This window comes from Zosterops lateralis (genome assembly GCF_965231275.1).
Source record: "Zosterops lateralis genome assembly, chromosome: Z".
Classification (NCBI taxonomy): Eukaryota; Metazoa; Chordata; class Aves; order Passeriformes; family Zosteropidae; genus Zosterops; species Zosterops lateralis.
In genome coordinates this window covers 20,880,318-20,899,657 of record NC_139800.1, presented here as the reverse complement: position 1 = coordinate 20,899,657, position 19,340 = coordinate 20,880,318, and the positions used below count along the sequence as shown (strand labels likewise).

The following is a 19,340-nucleotide window of genomic DNA, read 5'->3' as shown; positions in this document are numbered from 1 at the left end:
GCCCCAGCCCAGACAATGTGCTGAGCTGAGATTTCATGAGGCAGCTGACAACACTAAAGATCTTCATGGGACTCTGTCTTCTCCAGGCTTTGCCCTTAAGGTCTTCCCTGTCCTCCAAAACCTGTGCAGAAAGAGCTGACAGGGGCAGGCTGCTTTGACTGAACCTCCAAGACTCCTGTGAGGAGAGCAGTATGGTCTGTCTGTGGGAGGAAGAGCATCCTACAGGCTAGCCTCAACCCATGGAGGGAATTCCTTATACGTCACTCTGCCAACCCAAGCAGTTTTTCTGTCTTTCTTCAAAGGAACATGCATAGCACAGAGTCAAAAAGATGGAAGTTAACCACCATGGGAGAGTCACACATGGGAGAACTCCTATGGATGTCACCCCTTGGAACCAGAGGCCATCCCAAGGAACAGGCAGCAAGCATGCAGTTTGTTGTCTGTGGATGCCAGTGTGTGACAAGTAATGATTTTCTCTGTGCTGACTTTTGACACTGCTTGCAGTAGTATGGAGAATCTGGTGCAGCAAGGTTTCCCTTAGCCCCAGCCCATGAGAGTGAACCTTCCACAGTATCTTCCAGAGCCTATAAGCCCCCAGTCAAGCTGGAGGTGGATATTTGGTAGGCCATGGGGATCAGCTGTGCAGGCACACATTGGAAACCACTGCTGGGGTAGCAACAAGCCTGTAGCTTTGCTTTTTCAGCAGAGGACAGGTTGTCATGAAGACTGAAGGCTGGTGCAGGTTGCTTCTGGGAAAAGCAAACAACATGGAAGAGGCTTTGGTGTGCGAGATTTCGACTCATCTTTGTCCCTTCTGTCTTGTCCCTGCAGGACAGTCTGTGAGACAGCTCCAGCTTACCTACAATGACTTTTTCCCTGACTACTTCTCCCTAGCGGAGAAACCTCCTGCTGAGTTCTGCCTCTCCCCAGATGGCAACACAGAGTCCATCTCCATCGATTTGCTGCAGAAGAAGGGTGAGTCCATGCAATGTGCCACAGAGTGTGCTTGAGCTGCTTGTCCCAGGAAATATAATTACAAGGGATCTTAGGTGCACAAGAATAGGCAGAGAGAGGAGACAGGCACAGGACTGTGACCCTAAGACAGGGCATGCTTCCACCCCAGGCTCTATATACCAAAGTAGAGCTGTGTGTATCTGTGTGATATTGCAGATGTGCTAACCTGAGATTTTGTAATTTAGGTTAAAAGTCTGTTCCATCCTACATAATTAATATAAAATTGTGTAAAAAGGTGGGAGAAAGGACTCCAGAGCAGGACAAGATACAGCTGTGGTAGGATCTGTGCTAGAGGCAGGGTTGGCAGGATTTAACAGCTGATTTGTTATAATTTCAGAGGCAAGAGATGTGCAGAAAGGTTCCCATGCCTTTGCCAGCTATGTGTTCATGATTACCAGGTGGCAGCTTTCCCTTCTATTTCAGTTCTGTTCTCACATTATCCTGGTGCAGATGACAGATTACACACCACTGGCTTGTTACTGAAAGTCATGACAAAACCTGCCAAATGCAAGGCTTCTGCCCTGCCACCCTGTGGCATCACGGCAGCAGAAGGCACACTGCCTCAGATCCCAGCTCTGCTGCCTCACGGCATGGAGTGTGGAGGTGATAGTCCCTGTCCCTTGGGAATATTGATAGGTTGTCTACCGAAGGCTGATAGGTGAGTGCTGGAACCAGCCAGGGAGTTTTGGTGAGGATTTAGGAGAGTCTCTGCATGTTTTTGGCAGAGAGTGCTTGTGTGTATACATGGGCTTGCAGTGCCCCTAGCTGATTACTTCAAAAAGTGTCTTGTCAGTCTGTCCCAGCAGCCCCTCAGGCAGCTCTTTGACCTCTTGTTTTCCTCTAGGTCTGGTGAAGGCTATCAACACTGCTGTTGACCTGATTGTGGCTCACTTTGGAACCAGCAGGGATCCAGGGGTGAAGGTATGTCTTGCATCCAGCTCCATTCCGAGTGGCACAGTGAGTACAGAGCAAGATTGCCTCTCTATTCTCTTCCAGTCAAAAACTACAGGTTATCTAACAAAGGCAGGAGTACCAAGAACAAATCAAACAAAGATGATAGCACACCGTGCAGCAGATAGTAAATCTGTGACAATTTCTGTTGCATGATGCAGTAAGTACATGTATTTAAAGGAAGATCAGAAAAGCACAGGGAAGGGAAATTCACTGATATTTACTAAACACATAGGAATAATATCCAGCTTAGTCTTTGAGTTGGAAGTAGTTGTAGGCTGTGAAAGTATAAAGGACAACTATTATGTATGTTTGTTCTGGCTTGACTTTTTCTTATGTACTTACTATGGCTTTTTTAAAGAAAAGACACCAGACCAGCTGCCCTTCTGGTCTGATGCAGCACACCAGCTCTTTTTTCTCACACAGTGGAGAGATGTGTCTCCCTCCTCTACATATCCCATGACTTTGGCTTGGCACTGGTGCCAGGGTACAGGGCAGTGTTCCCCATCCCTCAGCAGCTCACAGGGCCTAATAATGATAAAAAAGTGCATCAGACTTCACTCATCTTGGGCAGTTGGTCACCCTTACCATGAATACCTTAGACTATTTAGAGTACATCTAAGGGACTGGCATGTGCTCACCTCATTTCCCATTTCTGGAATAACACAGAAGTGCACTAGGTTATCCTGAGGCTTTGGCCTGTGCTCCCTCATTTCTGGAATAACACAGAAGGAGAGCAATTTTGCTTCTGTTTGTACCAGGCATTGTTTGCAGTCCTGTGACACTGAGCATGTTTGTGGTGCCTCCTCTCAATGCTGAATGCTTGGCTTCGGTCAGGCAGCTCTGGGGAGCTATGTGACACTATTTGGACATGACAACTCCCCTGGCATGCCATCCCCAAGGAGAAACCTGACTGGGACAGATTCCAAAACCATTCAATCTTATCTCAGAGCCCCATGTAATTTCCCCTTAATTACGGCTGTTGCTGATGCAGAGATTGCTGTACAACATAACTGGAGCTGTTGAGATTCCCATGGCTTTTGGGGCTTCATTGTGAATTTCCAATTCTCGCAGTATAAGTTTGGGGAATAATTGCAGCATTCCCCCATTACTTTGCATATCAGACTATGCTGTGGTTTTAACCTTGGGTTTCTTTATGCATCGTTGTGCCAGGGGCTGAGCATTCACCTGTCAAAAGGCAGCATCCATCCCTGCTGTTGCCATGCTCAGTGGATCTGACAGGATTATTCCTGAGCCAAGTTCAGTTTCAGTTCAGGGCTTTCATGAACATGTGCCAAATGGTCAGTATAATTCCAGCTCAGCTGGTAAAATTTGTGCCCTAAACACCACTGCCTGACCCATTTGGATAGACCCTCTTGGCAGCTCAAGGACTGTAAGCAGCAGAATGTGTCCCTGCTCTGCTGGTGCTCGGCTCTTGCGTGCTTCCTCTTCACCTCAGTGTGAGCTCTGGCCATCCATTTTGCCCTCGTCTATTTATTTATAGTAATCCCTAGGAGATAGAGCTTTATGTGTCACTGAGTTAAGTGTTCCTTAACCCCTCAGTGCTGGTACTTCTATGGGGCTTGGTGCTTCCTGCTGCAGAATTAGCTACAAGAAAATCTACAGCAGCAGGAGTATCTTCCTCTGGCAGGAGAGTCTTGTTATCCCTTTTGGGAGAACCAGGCATCCTTTCTAATTAGGATATCCTCTTCCCATGCGAGGATATTCTTTTTTTCAAGTTACTGCCTCTTCTCAGCCGGGGTAAGAGCTTGCAGAGAGCAATCTGGAATTGGTGTATGACGCATCAGGAGAGAAAGCAAAGACCCTGCACGTTCTAGGAGCTGCTGAGCTTGGATGTTGCTTGCTGGGTGTCTGTGTAGACAAGTGAGGCTGAACTGTTTCCATTCATCTGCACCTTGGAAACAGTTACCAACACTCACCCTGTTGCCTGTTGTCCACTAGGCCAAACTTGGGAACAGCTCTGTGAGCCCCAATGTGGGGCATCTCATCCTGAAATACCTGTGCCCAGCGGTCCGGGACATTCTGAGTGATGGGCTCAAGGCTTACGTCCTGGACATGATCATTGGCCAGAGGAGGAACATCCCCTGGAGTGTGGTGGAGGCATCCACCCAGCTAGGTATGGATGTTGTGCAGCAGTGTCTGTGGTAGTTGTGGCTGGGAGGTGATGGAGAAGGTTGGCTCTAAGGATGGGAGTGCAAAACACCCATTTTCCTGCATGGAACAGGGTGCATATTGACCATCTCTTGCAAGAAGGGAGAGACACTGCACTATTCTGCCCAAGTATTTATTGTCATTATCCCTGAAATTTGCAAATCATCCCGTAACAGGCCAAACTGATAAAAAAGGGATTTAAAAAACCCAACAAAATTAATTCCACATTGGTTTCTGCATCATACTGGGGAGTCTCATAGCCTGATGGTGGGAAATTTTCAGCTCTGTGGTTATCTCTATGATTGCAGACACCCCAAATTATAATCACGCACCACAATATTCTCTTTACGTGCTGACTTTGAGCCAATAGCTGCAATTGTTACTGAAGTGTGGGAGGCACATCCTTGTGGAAATTAAACTCTCCCACAGTTTTGAGTGGTGGTCTGGGATGGATCACAGCCTATCTGCCATATGTAGTCTAAGTGTTGATACAGAATGAGGTCATATTGTTGTGGTGGAGAGGCAATGCACACACAGACGTGGACACTCAGACAACATCTGTCTTGCCTTGATGCTCCATCCTGTGATGCAATTTTGGCTTTGCTTACCACAACTAATCTCAACAATTTGCTTCTCTCTATAGGCCCCTCTACAAAGTTGCTGCACAGCCTCCACAGCAAGATCAGCCAGTACACAGAGCTCACCAACCATACCATGAGGTTCAACGCATTCATCTTCGGCCTCCTCAAGTAAGCAGGACCCTGGGGTGGCTGCATGTCCCTGTGCAGGGCTGGCAGCAGCTGTTGGCCTTGACTGCAGGCAGGCACAGTTAACCACGAAAAAAACTTAAGAATCTGGGAAGCCACTTCCCACAAGTAGGCAAGGGAAGGAAAAAGCTGTAAGCCTCAGGGAGCTCCTTCCAGGTCAGGACTGAGAACAAGTGGCTGTAGCCAACTGAAGAACAGGGTCAGTCTGTTTTAGACCCAAAACATTAGGTGAGACAACTCTCTCTGTCCTGCTTCATACGAGATGAGACATAATATATGCATGAATTACTCTTGGAAATTCCTCTTTAAACCACCGTTTCCTGGAGCTGCAATGGGTCCCAAGGCATGAGGCTCTGTAGGAGAAATTGCCCTGGTCCAGGACTCCATACTGGCCCTTCTAGTTTGGATAAGGAGTGTGCACACTCTGCTGTGTTTAACAAAGGAAGGCAGTGATAGGTTTTTGTGGATGAAGGGATAAGCACTGCTAGGATGGTGTTTCCCTGCTCCTCTCTGGTGGTCAACAAGAGCTGTGGCAGTGGTAACAGAGTTCCCAGTATCTCCAGATGTTGTAGAACTCCTCCAGACCAGAACAAGCTCTGCTCTGCTTTCCCCACACAGGGTGACCCAGCTTTCCCCCACTGGCACAGTATACTGGTTAATTTGGCCTGAGCCACCAGCAGGTCTTAGTTTTGTAGATCATTTGCCTCTTCCACAGCAGCCTCTTCTCAGCAAAATGAAGCTCTGTCAAGGACATAGGCCCAGAACAGTGAGGAACCTTGCTCCAAACATGGTTGTTTGGAGTTACAGTTGCACATGTAAAGCTGTGTAGATATTCATTGACAGGCTGGGTCTCTGTGATCAGGGAGTGCTGATGGGACCAAGCCACTGTTCTTTCCCTGAGGTTCACAAGCCCATGCTTTGAAAATGCCTTGTTCTAGCCACACTTCTTGTGGTAGAACAGTGAGGATGAATGGAGTGAACAGATTTTCACTGTTTCTTTCTTACCCTGCTGATTTTCCATTCCTGCAGTATCCGGTCCTTGGAGTTCTGGTTCAACCACCTTTACAACCATGAAGGTAAGAGCCTGAAGGCTGTGGGCTGCAGTGAAAGCCAAACCCTGCACACAAATAGATAATGGGATGGGAATGTGTTTCTCTTGTTGCTCTCTCAGCTTGGGATGGTCTTCTCTGCCCTGAGGTGAAGGACTAAGCCATACACAGTCTCAATGTAGCAGGGAAATTCCAAGTGGAAGTCCAAGCACCATGCAGCTCCTTCCACCTGAAACTGGACTTCCATTCTCTGTCCCACCTGCAGCTAGTACCCAAGGCTACCAGTGCAGATCCCTCAGTCTATCTGCAAGAAATCAGATTTAAGCCTTCCCAAATTTCTGTGTTCCTTGCCCAGTGCCTGAGAGGTTTGTGTGCCTGGAGATATGCTCACTTCCCTGAAACTTTTCAGGAAGAAATGGAAAGGAAAACCTGACATACAAAAAGCAGGTTTTAGTGGATGTATCTGTTTTATAGCAGACTAGACTAGGAATAGAATGGCATGGCATGGCATGGCATAGCATAGAATAAGATAGTATAGCATAGAATAGAATAGAATTAGAATTAGAATAGAATAGAATAGAATAGAATAGAATAGAATAGAATATAGCCTATGCTTATCCTGGCTTTCTGAAGCGGAAGACAACTACCTATTTCAAGCCATCATTAAGAGCTGGAAGTGTGAGCAAAAGCTGGGGCTGTCAGGGTGATGAGAGCTAAGTGGAGGGTTTGGAGGTAAGTTGCAAGTCCTGTCATGGTGTAGAGTTGTTATCTCGCTGGGATTGGGGCACAAATCCGATTCCCAGCTGTCTCCCTGGTAGTGAGATCTGACAATAAAGCAGGACAGAGGGGTAGTGCAGATGCAGTCAAATCAAGTGAACAATTAGTGCTGCAGATAGAAATGGTAATTAACTCTCTGCTAACAGCCACCGTTCAGTGCTGACAGGTCCCTGGAAGCTGTATTCAGCTGTCCCTGACACCTCTATCTACAGGGAACTGGTACTGGACATATCTGCAGCTCCTTGTTCATCTGCAGAAGTTGAAAAATAGGATTTTCACATGTGCCAACTCTTTGGTGCTCTTTATTCTCACCTTAATTCCATGGCATTTGGTGGCAAAGGTCATCTGGGTTGATAGTCTGCCAGGCAAGTCCTTGCTGCAGGTACAAGTGGAAAGCTCTATCTGGGCCATTTTGCTGAGAGGCCACAGAGCATCTGGTGCTCCCTGACCCAGGCCTGAGCCTCACACTGTGACCAAAAACTGGAGTCCATCTCCTTTCCTCATAGCTTCAGCAGCTTTGTGGGGTTTGGCAATGGTGGCAAAAGCATCTCCTCTAATTAGTGTCTGTTTTCCTACAGACATCATCCTGGCACACTACCAGCCAGTGGGCTTCTTGTGCCTGTCTCACAGTGTGTGCCAGCCTCTTTTTGAGGAGCTCCTGCTCCTGCTCCAGCCTCTCTCCCTACTGCCCTTCAACCTAGACCTCCTATTTGAGCACCACCTGATGCAGATGGGCAAAGAGCAGCAGCAGCAAAAGGAGCTGCTGCGCGTGAAGCAGGACCTGCTGCTCTCCGTGCACTCCACCCTGCAGCTGATGCGGACCCGGGGCAGCAGTGAGGATCCCGACGGCTGCAGCACTGCCCCTGACACATGCCAAGGGGGTGCCAGAGATGGTGACATCTCACCAGGACACAGCCCACAGCAGGCTGCGAGTGAGAAGAGGGTTAAGGGAGTGGGGGCCTCCTGCGGAGAAGGTGACAGGGAGGAAGAGCAGAGCAAGATGCAAGAGAGCACGTGGGAGGGAAAGAAGGACAAGCAGGCAGGCTGGTGGTACCAGCTCATGCAGACCTCTCAGATTTACATTGAGAGCTCAGCCGAAGGCTCAAAGTTCATCCGCTCTGAGAAGAAGGCAGCTTTGAATTCTGCACCCAGGTCAGTGGAGACTCACAAGGCACCACCTCCCCGAGAAGGGGTGGTGGAGGGTGCAGAGGCTTGTCCCATTGCTGAGGGCACCTTGGAGGAGAGGCCCAAGGCAGCCAGTAAGCCAAGTCCTGAAGCCATGGAACAGCCCTTGGATAAGCCCCAGCAGGTAGTGGTTGGAGAAGAGGTGAAGGAACGGAGCTGGCCCTTCTGGATGGGCAGCCCTCCAGACTCTGTGCTTACAGAGCTAAAGCGCAGCAAGGAGAAAGAAGCTCAGCAAAGAGTGGGAACAACAGCAGCAGCAGCCGCCCCTCCAGAGGACAGCAGCATCAGTGCATCAGAGGGCAGCCAGCCCATCAAGTGGGGACATTTGTTTGGGTCCAGGAAGGTACAGAAAGAGCCCAGGCAACCAAACAGGTAAGGGCAGAGGTAGTTTGGGGCTGAGAAGGGCTGGTTAACCTGGAGTATGGCAGTACAGGTGGAAGTCACACCAAGAACTGGGCTACGCCGTGGTGGTACATGAAGGGTCTGTAACCCTGCTCAGTCCCGCCAGTCTGCCTGAATTCCTCTTATAACCTTGCTCAGTCCATCTTATAGGCTTTCCTCTTCTGCCTGAGCTCTACCACTGCCTTGGCATCTAAACCCTGCTACATGGCCCCATCATCACTTCATCCCTTCTAAAGCCACATGTTGAGAACAGAACATGGAACCATTCCTGTTGCTTACAGGAGGGGGAGGGGGAGGTGTGAAGTTGCCCCCATTAGTTGAGACCTCTCTGCCATAACACCCTTATGGCTCCTGAAAATGACTACTGGAAATGTCCTTCCCAGTAAGGCTGTGGTGTTACATCTGAGCCCTCATTCCCCGGAAACCTGGGGCACTGCCTAGCAGTGCACTTTGTGCATAAAGCCAAATCTCTAAGGCATGACCTTGCCATGAGAGCAGCTGCTCCGTTTCCCTGGGTGCACTTTCCTCCCACTGACTGCTTCTGTCTCCTCCTTCCAGGTTGCCCTCTGGCTGGCTGAGCTTGGACAAGTCTGTGTTCCAGCTGGTGGCTCAGACAGTTGGGGCTAGCATGTGGCGTGAAGCAGCCCCGGAGCCAGACCCTCCCCATCCAGAATCACCCGAGGCACCTGCTGTGGCACGACCAGCCCGGGGGATATCTCCTCACCCTACTTGGTGAGTGACACCAAGTGGATAACCCTAGAGGTGCTGGAATGTGTTAGGTTGAGGATGGCACGGCTCTACCTGTTGCAGTTTGCCTGGCCTCCTTTATAGTCATGCACCAGAGAATGGTTTGGGGCAGTGATGCAGCTTGTGCATCCATCCACAACAACTTCACAATCTACAGGTGATGGGGAGCTGGGGGGGCAGCTGGGGAAGCCTTGTTGGGGAGGGAAGCCGGGGGTGTTTTCCTCTCTCCTCCGGGCCTGTGGTGGTCCCTGGGTGGGGTGAGTGTCCTGAGGTGAACTAACCCTACTTTTCTTCTGCCTACAGTGAGGTGAAAGCTCTTTGCCATCACATTGCCACTGAGGCAGGACAACTGAGCTTCAACAAAGGGGATATTCTGCAGGTCATCTCCAAGGTGGATGGTGACTGGCTGCAGTGCAGCCTTGGCTCCGAGAAGGGACTGGTGCCCATCATGTATGTCACCCACCCTGAGGATGAGGACTATTGACACGTTTAGGAGGCCAAGCACAGTTCCCTGGGCTGCTGAGGCTCCTCTGGGGTAGCCTACCCTGCCAGTGGAACAAACACAGCTTCTTGCTAGTTTCTTACCTTTCCTGCCATTACAGAATACAGTAACCGTAGGTGGTTCCTTCTTGCTCCTCCTGGTGCAGCTGCCAAAGGCCAACTTAGCCCCCCGGGGTCTTCTGCGAGCTGCACCTCATATTGCCAGGCATCACCATGCATGCAGCCACACCAGGGACCGCCTGACCCCCCCTCCGCCTCACACTGTCTCCAGCACCCACAGGCCGTGGACTTGTACATTACAGGAACCCAAGCAGTCCCTGCCAGGGCAGTGCTGCCCCACTGTCCAGCTGCTGGGTGCTGGAGGGTGCAGGATGCTGGCCGTCCCCTCCCTGGGGGTGGCAGTGCAGTCTGCGGCTTCCAGCATCCTCAGGGAGCATCCTACATTGGCAGGATCCCTGCGGGGCTGGGCTGATGGGTTGTGTTTATTGGGGCACTTCAAGGTGGGCTCTCCCACACTGGAGCATCCCTGTCCCAGTGTGCTGTAGTGGATCCTGCTGGGCTGTACCAGGACAAGTGGCCTGGCAGTGCCAAACTGCAGGGCTAGTGCTGTGCATGGCCACAGCCAGGGGAGGGGGATGGGGTATGTGTGTGAGTGTGGAGCAAAGGGGTGTGTGGGTTTGTGAGGAAGGCACGGGGTTGTTCAGTGTTGTGTAGGTCCAGGGTGGGTACTGCCACCCTGTGCAGAGATGGGTGCTTTGCGGGGAGGCCCTGTGCCCTCCACACTGGGCAGGGAACCAGTGCCTAGGAAATCCTGGGATGCTCAGTAGAGGGGTGCTGGAGGGTCGGGAATGAGGACAGGGTCCCTGACTGGACTAGGGATCTGGGGGCAGTGCTCCCAGCAAGTAGATTGGGGGTGCTCCTAGAGGGAGCTGGGGAGCCTGGGGAGGGAGGGGTGGTGTTCCCTTTGGCACAGGGTTTCTGGTCTTGCTGAGCAGTGCCATGGGGTGGGGGGGATAAGTGTTGTGCACAAACACAAGGGGATACTGGAGGTCCTGGGGTCCTTGGTAGAGGCAATTCCAGTCAACCCCTTCCTTGCCATGTTCATGCCGCCTGCTGTAGTGGGGATCTTCACCTGCCTGTCAGGTGGGGAACAGTGTTAATGAAAGGCCACGCCAGTATTTGGTGCCATGGCCAGCTTGACGCTGTTCACAGCATCGTGCCTGGGCTGGCTTCACCATGGCAAGGGGCCCTGGTCTTGCTAGGTTACCTCCTGCTTGTACATCGCTTAGCGGATGTTGCACCGTATTTAATTTGTATTTCCCTGTTAGAATGAGGTGTCTCGCCTTTATTTATTTCTTTATTTATGATGCATATTAATAAAAAAGGTGCTGATTGAGCTCCCTGCTATCCAGACTTATCATTTCAGCACACTGCTGTGAAGGGTCTGTGGGTTACCTGTGCTGGGACACTGCACTGCAGGCTTCCTCCTGTGTTCACCACACCCTCCACCACACCTTTAGGAGGACTGCTGGTTGCCCCCAGCAGTGAGACCTGTCAGTTCACGCCTGAGGGGTGGGGGCCATGAGCACTACAGATGATGATATGTCTTGTCTTGTTTGGGTTCCTTGTGCATTGCTTGCAGGGACCCAAGCAGGTTTCAGACAGGATATCATCTCAGCCTGAAATCTGCTTCTCCTGGGTCATGGGAAGGTGAATATGAAGGAGAGGTAGCAGGCTGGGACCCATAGCCTGGGACAACCTGGCCATGAGTTTCAGTGCCTGTGGGTCACTCACAAGGATTCTAAACTTAGACTCGAACATTGGGCCTCCCAGTCCACTAGGAACCCCAAGAGCCACATCTTTACCTCTAAGCAGCTCAAAAGGAGAAGGGAAGACTCTGCTTGTGACTCCAGCCTTCCCTGCAAGAACACCACTCTGGAGTTTGTAGCATCCAGGTGGACAAATGATCTGCATATATGCAGTACATCAAAACTGCTGAAAAAAAATCCACAACTGAAGCATCATAAACCCCTGTTCTGGCTGGGAGCAGCACAGAGCAGCCAGCACCTGTACATGAGCTGCTTTCATTAACCTCTCACAGGGGGCAGTGGTCAGGGCTGTTCACAAGTTCATGGAGCCAGGCTACTCTCCCTGCATGTGCTGGCTGGCTCAAATGAGGAAGGGGACCATGTGCTGGAAAACAGCCTCCCCAGAGTGCTGAGTCAGCTCTGGGGCAGGAAAGGGGATTTCCAGTTGCCTGCATTTTGGGCACAGACACTGAGCAACTCTTTGGGTGCTTGCTGTTGGGGTAGCCTTGGATGCAGGGGAGGCACAGAGGGGTGGTTAAGGTGTCAGAGGCTGGATTTGGGATTACTGCTATGGAACTTGCAGCTGCTGAAGTCTTCTTTGGGGTCATCTGGCTAAAGTCAAGCAGATCCCACTTGGTGGCTGTTAGATAGCCTGTGCTAACAAGGAACTGGCCAGGGGGCACAAAGCCCATGAACCCTGCAAGGCTGGAAGCACACAGCAATGTCAATGGGACATTGGGACAGTATGGGACACTACCGGAGCTGTGACTAGGTGGCCCTGCTTGGTGGCCTGGTCCTGGAGGGTCAGCTCTAGGATCCTGATGGGGACATGGGCCTATGAGCTCTGTCAGGGTCGTGCTAAGCAGGAAGAAGAGACACTGGGTGTCCCTAGATACTCATCGTGGGGGCTCCTGCTCTCTGGGGACACTGCTGGTCCTGGGCTCCTCATCTGTCTTGAGGGGCAGAGCCAGGCCAGGAGCAGCTCTGGACCACCACCAAGATGCAGTCACTCCTGCCTGCCTCATGACACCTGAGCAGCAGCACTGTCCTCCTCTCCTGCTCCTCTCAGGTATCTTTGAGCTGCTGCTCAGCCAAGTTGCTCCTGGCTTCTTTCAGATCTCAAAGCAGGTTTTAGCAAAGAAGTGCTGGGCTCCGTGGGTGAACCCTGTGAGCAGAGATTCATCCTGTGGGAAGCAAAAAGGAGCCCAGTTTCATGGTACAGGAACCTGCTCTGCATGGTACAGATGCTGGGAAGGGATTGACCCACATGACTGTGAGACCCAGTGCTGGCAGGAGTAAAGTTGTGGGGTGACTGCAAGACTGGGGCAGATTTAGGGTGCAGTGGGAGTCCAGTAGTGTATGACAACATGAGAGATATGTGCCAGCTGAGGGGCAGGACCTGCTGCTGTCAAGTTCTAGAGGGTCCTGGCAGGTCCCCTTGGACCTTCTCTGCCCAAGTCATCAGGACCTGGCTCATCCTCAGGTCAAAGGTGCTGACCATGGATCCTGGGTGTCAGTGCTGAAGGAACTCTGGAATGCATGTGTCCAATGGAAAGGCCTGATACATACTGGAAGAGAGAATGGAATGCCTTTTCCTTCCTATGCCCCTCCTGGCAGCCAGATCCCACACTCAGATTGTGAGTGTGCAGCAGCAGGCAGTGACACACATAGTTCATAGAATCAAAGAATGGTTTAGGTTGGAAGGAACATTAAAGATCACCAAGTTCCACCCCTGCTACTTGGGCAGGGATGCCACTCACCAGACCAAGTTGCTCAAAGGCCCATCCAGTCCAGCCCCATCCTTGAGCATTTGAAACACTGCAGGTTTCCATTTAGCAGCCGTGCCATGATTGGCAGGGCCTGCCAGGCTAGGAATGGGCTTGCTGGTGACTCTGGCATATTTGTGGCCACAGTTTGGGGTCATAAAACTAAGTACAAGCTCATATTAACCCCTGAGAGCTGTGTGTGAGCTCAAACCAGATGAACATCCAGCTTTCAGACCAGCCCAGCTGCAGCCTAGCCCGGGGACAGGCCAGCTCCCTGCACTGCCTCTGTGCCTCTGTCCCAGCCCAGAGTCACAGGAGCCATTTCCCAGGTGCCTGGTCAGTGAGACTCTACTTGTCTGGACCTTCCAGGCCAGGAGGGCTGAGGCTGGGCTGACACTGGGGCACAGCCTGGTTCCCTTCCAGCTGGAGGAAGGACAGTGCTGCTCTTGTGGCACCATCCTAGGCACAGAAATTGGCTCCTGCTGTACTGACTTCCTCCCCAGGCCCTTCACTGACTCTCTCTCTGCTTTGGTGCCTCCAGCTGGACACTGAAACCCACAAGGCCTCCTCTGAGTGAACTTCATGGCAGCATGGCCCATGAGGGGTTTTCACAGCCCAGGGCCCTTTCCCCTGGCTGTCATGCTCATGGGGCAAGGGTCACTCTGGCACCAGCAGCTGTGTGTGTTCCATGTCAGGGGAGGGCTGGCAAGCCAGATGCCATTCCTGGAGAGCATCATGCTGGGGAGGGGCAGGTGTGGGTGCAAGCACTGACTTCCAGCTGCAGGCAGAAGACCTTCCAGACACTGGTTTCTTCTCTGTAGTGATCAGTGACAGGACCAAATGGAATGGCCTGAAGTTGTGTCAGGAGAGGCTTAGATTGGATATTAGGAAAAGGTTCTTCACCCAGAAGGTGGTTGGGCACTGGAACAGGCTCCCCAGAGAAGTGAACACACCACCAAACCTGACAGAGCTCAAGAAGTTTGGACAATGCTCTCAGGCACATGGTGTGACTCTTGGGGAAGTCCTGTGCACAGCAAAATTTGGACTCGATAATCCATGTAGGTCCTTTCCAACTCAGCTCATTCTGTGATTCTGTGATTCTCCAAGGTACGGCCACAGCGGCCCTGCTTCAGAGGAGGGATGCAGATCTCTATGCACCATGGATACACCTTTGGGAACAGAAATCCCAAATAAAAGAAAAGGGCAGGGTATAGTGCTACTGCTGTTGGTCTTCAAGCATTCTTATAAATGGTTTGCAATACCAGGCAGAAGTAAGCAAGGTGTCAGTGTGTGGCTTTCCACATGCACCACGAGACTGGAGGAAGATGAGGAACTGAGCTCTGTGCAGGAAATATGGGCCAAGCATGTTCCCAGGAAAGAGCTGCCTGCTGGGGACAGCTGCAATATGCTTTGTTCCCATGACATTGCATAATTAGTATATACTGAAAAGCCCAGGGATATCTTAATCAGCATCAAAAAGGGGAAATAAAGCAGCAATGTCCCACAATTCTGCAATGAGTTAAGGCAGTCCTTCAGAGCTCCTGGTATCAAAAGGTAGAGACAAAGCAGCAGGAATAACCACCAGGGCCAGAGGTTATTCAAAACAGAGAGGCTCCTTCAAAGAGAAGAAGTCATGTCTAGAGGACAAAAGTAGTATCAGACAGATAAGACATAAATTCTTGATAAGGCAAACAAAAAAAATGGGCAATGAACAGCCTGTAGAAGCAGCTAGCAGACCTTTTTGCAAACACTTCAAGAAGTCCAGATCTGCCACAACATCTGTAGGGTCGACAGGAGAGTGTGTCATCACAGCAGTGACATCCCTGGGGTGACAGGATCACTGCAAAACGTGGCTCCAGTGCCAGAGCCCTGCAAGGTTTGTGGTGAAATGGAACACGCTCCTGGCAGCATGCCTAGACCCTGGCATTGCAGGAGGATGCAGCTCCTTGCTTACACCTGTTGATATCCAGCCTGTCCATCCTCCCAGCTCAGCCAGACCCACTGGGTGCAGCTGTCTGTGTGGCTTTTGATTTGCCTGGTGTGACCAGAAAAGGTTGGGCCCTCTGGAGGAAGCAGAACTGGCTTGTAACATCCCTCCACCTCCCTGCCAAAGTCCAGGTGACACTCAAGGCTGAACTTTTGTCACGTGGACAAGGGGAAGTGTGAAGAATTAGAAAGCTTCCTGACAACTGCTTGGGCCACACTGTTGGCTTTTGAGGTTTCATGTGGGGCCATGAAGGGTTTTCAGAGATGCCAGATACTGGTAACGTATGAGCTGAGAGCCATTGTTCTGCTGAGATGGTGCAGAGTGGGACCAGGGATGTGATTTTTTTAGACTTTTTAAATTTATGGAATTCTGCTATTCCTACTGACACTGTTTGCTTTTGCAGCTCTTTATTTTTTTCTTGAAAGGCCCAGACACACAAAGGGGCAGGAGAGGTGACCTCTGAGTTGCTGCTGTTGCTGGAGGCAAAGCAACAGTTGCTTCCCTCTGCTCCCCAAACCTCCCAAGTACCTTAGATAGAGCACACCTATCTCTCAAGTACCTCCCAGGCTGCAGCCTCCTGCCATGCCAGGGTCCTGTCTATGCACTTGCAGGCCCAGGACACCTTTTCCAGGGCAAATATGTTTGAGTACAGTGAACTCTCTATGGGTTTGCTTCATATTTGAGCAAAGGCAGGTTCAAGGAGGTGGAGACTCAGCCCTGCCAGCTCTATTGCAGGAAGAGGTGAAACATAGACAAGGGAAACTGATTTTCTGAGCCTAGGAGGGAATGTGTCTGGGCAGTCTCCTGCTCTGTCCCGGAGAGGTAAAAGACTGCAGGAGTGTCTGCCCTCACACAGCTCTTACATTGGCAGAAAAAGAAGAAAACAGGAATTTTGCCATGATTTGTTCAGGGCTAGTTTTTAGGGGTGGCTGGGGGGAATACATTTGGAGAGGGCCATCCTGCACTGGCCTGCTCAATGCTGCTGCTGTTGCAGGGTGTGCATATCAGCAGAAAGCAGAGCCTGACCCCAGGTGGGTGAGCACCAATCCTTGCTGAGGAGCACAACAGAGGAGAGCCATCACAGGGGACTGCAGCCTGGCTGTGAAGCCTCAGAGAAGACTTGAGGGCTTGTTTTTCTCCTAGTTGTGCATTTCAGTTGGGATGCAGATCAGGCATACACAGCAAGGTGGCTGGGGAAACACAAATTCATCAGCTCCTTCCCTGGAGCTCCTCTGATGGTGGCCAGTGCCATCAGCCTCCCACTGCACAGACAGCCTCACCAGCAGTCCCTTTCCTGCCCTACTGCCTGTGCTGGCCTCCCACCCCTTTATGGCATTCCTGCTTCCACCAAGATTTGACCACACCATGTGCCACAGCAGTTGAGCTAGAGGACTCCAGGGCTCTTGTCCCCTTCTGGCCAAGCATCTGCTCTCAGCCCAGTCCTGGGCACTGAGCCACTCCTGCCAAAACTTTGGCTTTCCCACCCATGGCACATATTGCCATTAAGATCATCTGTGCCCTTCTGTGCCCATCTGTGCCCCTATTGTGATAAAGAACTCCACTTTATCACAATCCTTATCAAGGCAGTAACAAGGTGAAAGCCAGAACATCTCACAAGCCCTTCTGAGATGTGTGCTGGGAGAGGAGGCAACTCAGCTGTGATAAATAGCTGGTCCTGACAGAAGACCTAAAAACTGTGGTTTAAAACAAGAAATTAGTGACAGCGGGATTGCAAAAGGGTCATGGAGCTGAAAGAGAAAGAATGCAGTGCTGACACTGGCGGAGTTTCCCTCTCCAATGAGGAAGCCTCTTGCACCATATGTGATTTCTCTGCGTGCCTATTTCCTTTCCGTGCTTGCACCACTCACAATCAGACGGGTGCGCAGTGCAGCAGCTGGCGTAGCTGAGACTTTAATCCTGCCCTGGGAACAGAGGCAGACATGGCCCTACAATGGATGTTTCTCCTGCTCCTCACACTTCTGCTGGTAGCACAAAATCGTGTTAGGCCCAATTCCAACAACCTTGGAGAACAACAGGAAAAAGGTAAGCAGTGCTCCCTCCTCTGTTCCCAAGAGAAGGTTTTACTGTGCTCCTTTTGCAGAGCTGCTGTGCAACTTTATGGCATGCAGGATACAGCGGCTGTATCAGAGAGGTCTGACATCCACACTGGGGCCCAAGTCCACCAGCTGGGTTGTGGTTAGGCAGAGTTTTGAGTTCTGAGTTCAGAGTTTGGAGATGGAGAGCAGCAAAGTTTGGGGCACTGCAAAAGCCTCTACAAAGTCTGTAGTGTTCCTCCATGGAGCTGGAAATACAAGGTGTTCATCTGTTCTTGCAAAATGTTAGGGTACCCTGTCCTCACCACAGAGGAGATGAGTGCTAGTGCTCAACAAAGACCTTAGGAGCCATGAGCTGACCCCCTAGGTGTCCAAGAGAGCCTGGGGACAGGAGTTATAATAGTCCAGGATTGCTCTTTAATGGACTTCCTTGGTGCTGGAAGGATCAGGGCACTCCCAAGGTTCTGCTGGGCTCCTTCTACACTGGCTGCACACTTTGATGCCAGCAGAGTCAGTGGGAATTTGCAGACCCACACTGTTACCTGTGCCTGCTATCTGTTATAATGCCTGTGACAGTAAATGTCTGCCTTTATGAAGCAAATAGACCAACTTTTTGTTACCACTCCTGTCTTAGGCACGCAGTATTTCCCATTTCACAGTGAGCACACATTGCATGTTACAAAAGGTGCTTATTTGGTTACATCTACACCATATTTTCATTGCTGAAATTTCACTTGACTCAGCCTCATTCCTTTAGCTGGGGTGGAGAGCCTGTGGGCTGCTCTCTGCATAGCACTGGGTAAAAAAATAGTGTGCAGGGTAAAAAACAGTGTCTGAGAACTGTTCCATTACTCTCCCAACTTGCTGTTAATCCCTACAAGGTTGGAAGCTGAATGTTTCTTTCCCCTTTCTGTCTGAGCATTCTCCTTTCCCCATCAGTGTGACAGCCCCTCAAATACATCCAACTGCTTTACATGAGTGGGGAATACCATCTTTCCAGTGGAGGTCCTTTGATAGCTTCCCATGGACACCTCCAAAGCACACAAAAAGCCACCCTGGGTTAGAGCACAGGCTTCTTTGCTTCAAGGTGTCCTTTTCCCATGGCAATTTTTATGAAATTACTTGGAAAGGAGTGTAAGGAGAGTGAGGACAGATGTGTCCCTCCCAGACTGTGCATCTTGACTGCACCCAGCAGCCATGGATTAGTTTCTCCCACTGAGCCTCAAGTGCTAATCACATGCCTGATGCACTTGGGCTTATTGGAGAGGTGAGGCCATGTTGGATTGTAATCAGCAATGTTCTTGAGATGAAAACAGGCATGGACTGAAAGTGTCTTCTCTTCCCCATTCTGCAGAGAAGCTGTTGTGGTTTGAAAGCAAAACGAATGAGAGGCTCCAAGTCAGAGATATAATTTAATAAGAAGAAAGGTAAAAAGGTAAAACTAAAATAAAATAAATGCAATAACACAAAGGATCACTGACAGAGTCAGAATACAACCTGAGCAGGATGGTGAAGCAGTCCAGGTGAAGTGCTCTTTCTGAAGCAGTGATCCTGTAGAAAAGTCTGGGAGCTCTGCTCCTCTGGGAATCCAGTGGGTAAGTGCCCTTGCACTGTCCCACATACCAGCTTATATCCAGGTGAGAATGCTTGGCTCCTCCCCCTGGACAGAGCATCTCACAATAGCATGAGAAGTGTGAAATGGGTCCTTGATGGCCCATTAACAGAGATAACCCCTGGAGGGAGTTACCTGTGACTCATGGGCCATTAGCAGAAGACACCCCAAAAGTCATTAGCAGAAAACACCCCAAAGGCATTCATGGGCCATTAACAGAAGACACTCCAAAGGCCATTAGCAAAAGAGGCAGGGGGCTTGGGAAAACACTAGCTCACCTGGTTTCAACAGTTCATGAAGATGGTGATAGAATAAATACTTTGTGTACATTCTACACTGCAACCCAGGACAGAAGCAGAGCTTTCTAGGCTTTACCCTTGAACAATCACCAGAAATGCCACCAGGAGGGACTCTGAGCAGCTGTAGATGCATGGATGCAGATGGTGTCACTGCTGTGACAAGGGGTTCACCTCCTCTGCAGCTGCAGGAATGTGGGCAGGAGGCAAGTCCTGGAGGGGCTGTGATGTTTGGGAACTGCTGGCAGGGTG

The 19,340-nt window shown here is 50.7% G+C and overlaps 1 protein-coding gene across 4 annotated transcripts in view; it reads left to right on the top strand.

Annotated features, from left to right (window-relative positions):
• The window catches only part of RUSC2 (RUN and SH3 domain containing 2), a 53,811-nt gene extending 42,850 nt beyond the window's left edge, over positions 1–10,961 (top strand). For all 4 annotated transcript variants that reach the window (XM_083883321.1, XM_083883322.1, XM_083883323.1 and 1 more), the window contains 8 exons: positions 832–975; positions 1,859–1,935; positions 3,928–4,102; positions 4,781–4,886; positions 5,934–5,980; positions 7,309–8,287; positions 8,876–9,049; positions 9,368–10,961. In XM_083883321.1, coding sequence (XP_083739447.1) covers positions 832–975; positions 1,859–1,935; positions 3,928–4,102; positions 4,781–4,886; positions 5,934–5,980; positions 7,309–8,287; positions 8,876–9,049; positions 9,368–9,548 — 1,883 coding nt within the window. In that variant the 3' untranslated portion in view covers positions 9,549–10,961. The remainder of the gene's footprint in view (positions 1–831; positions 976–1,858; positions 1,936–3,927; positions 4,103–4,780; positions 4,887–5,933; positions 5,981–7,308; positions 8,288–8,875; positions 9,050–9,367) is intronic.
• Positions 10,962–19,340: the final 8,379 nt, after the last annotated feature.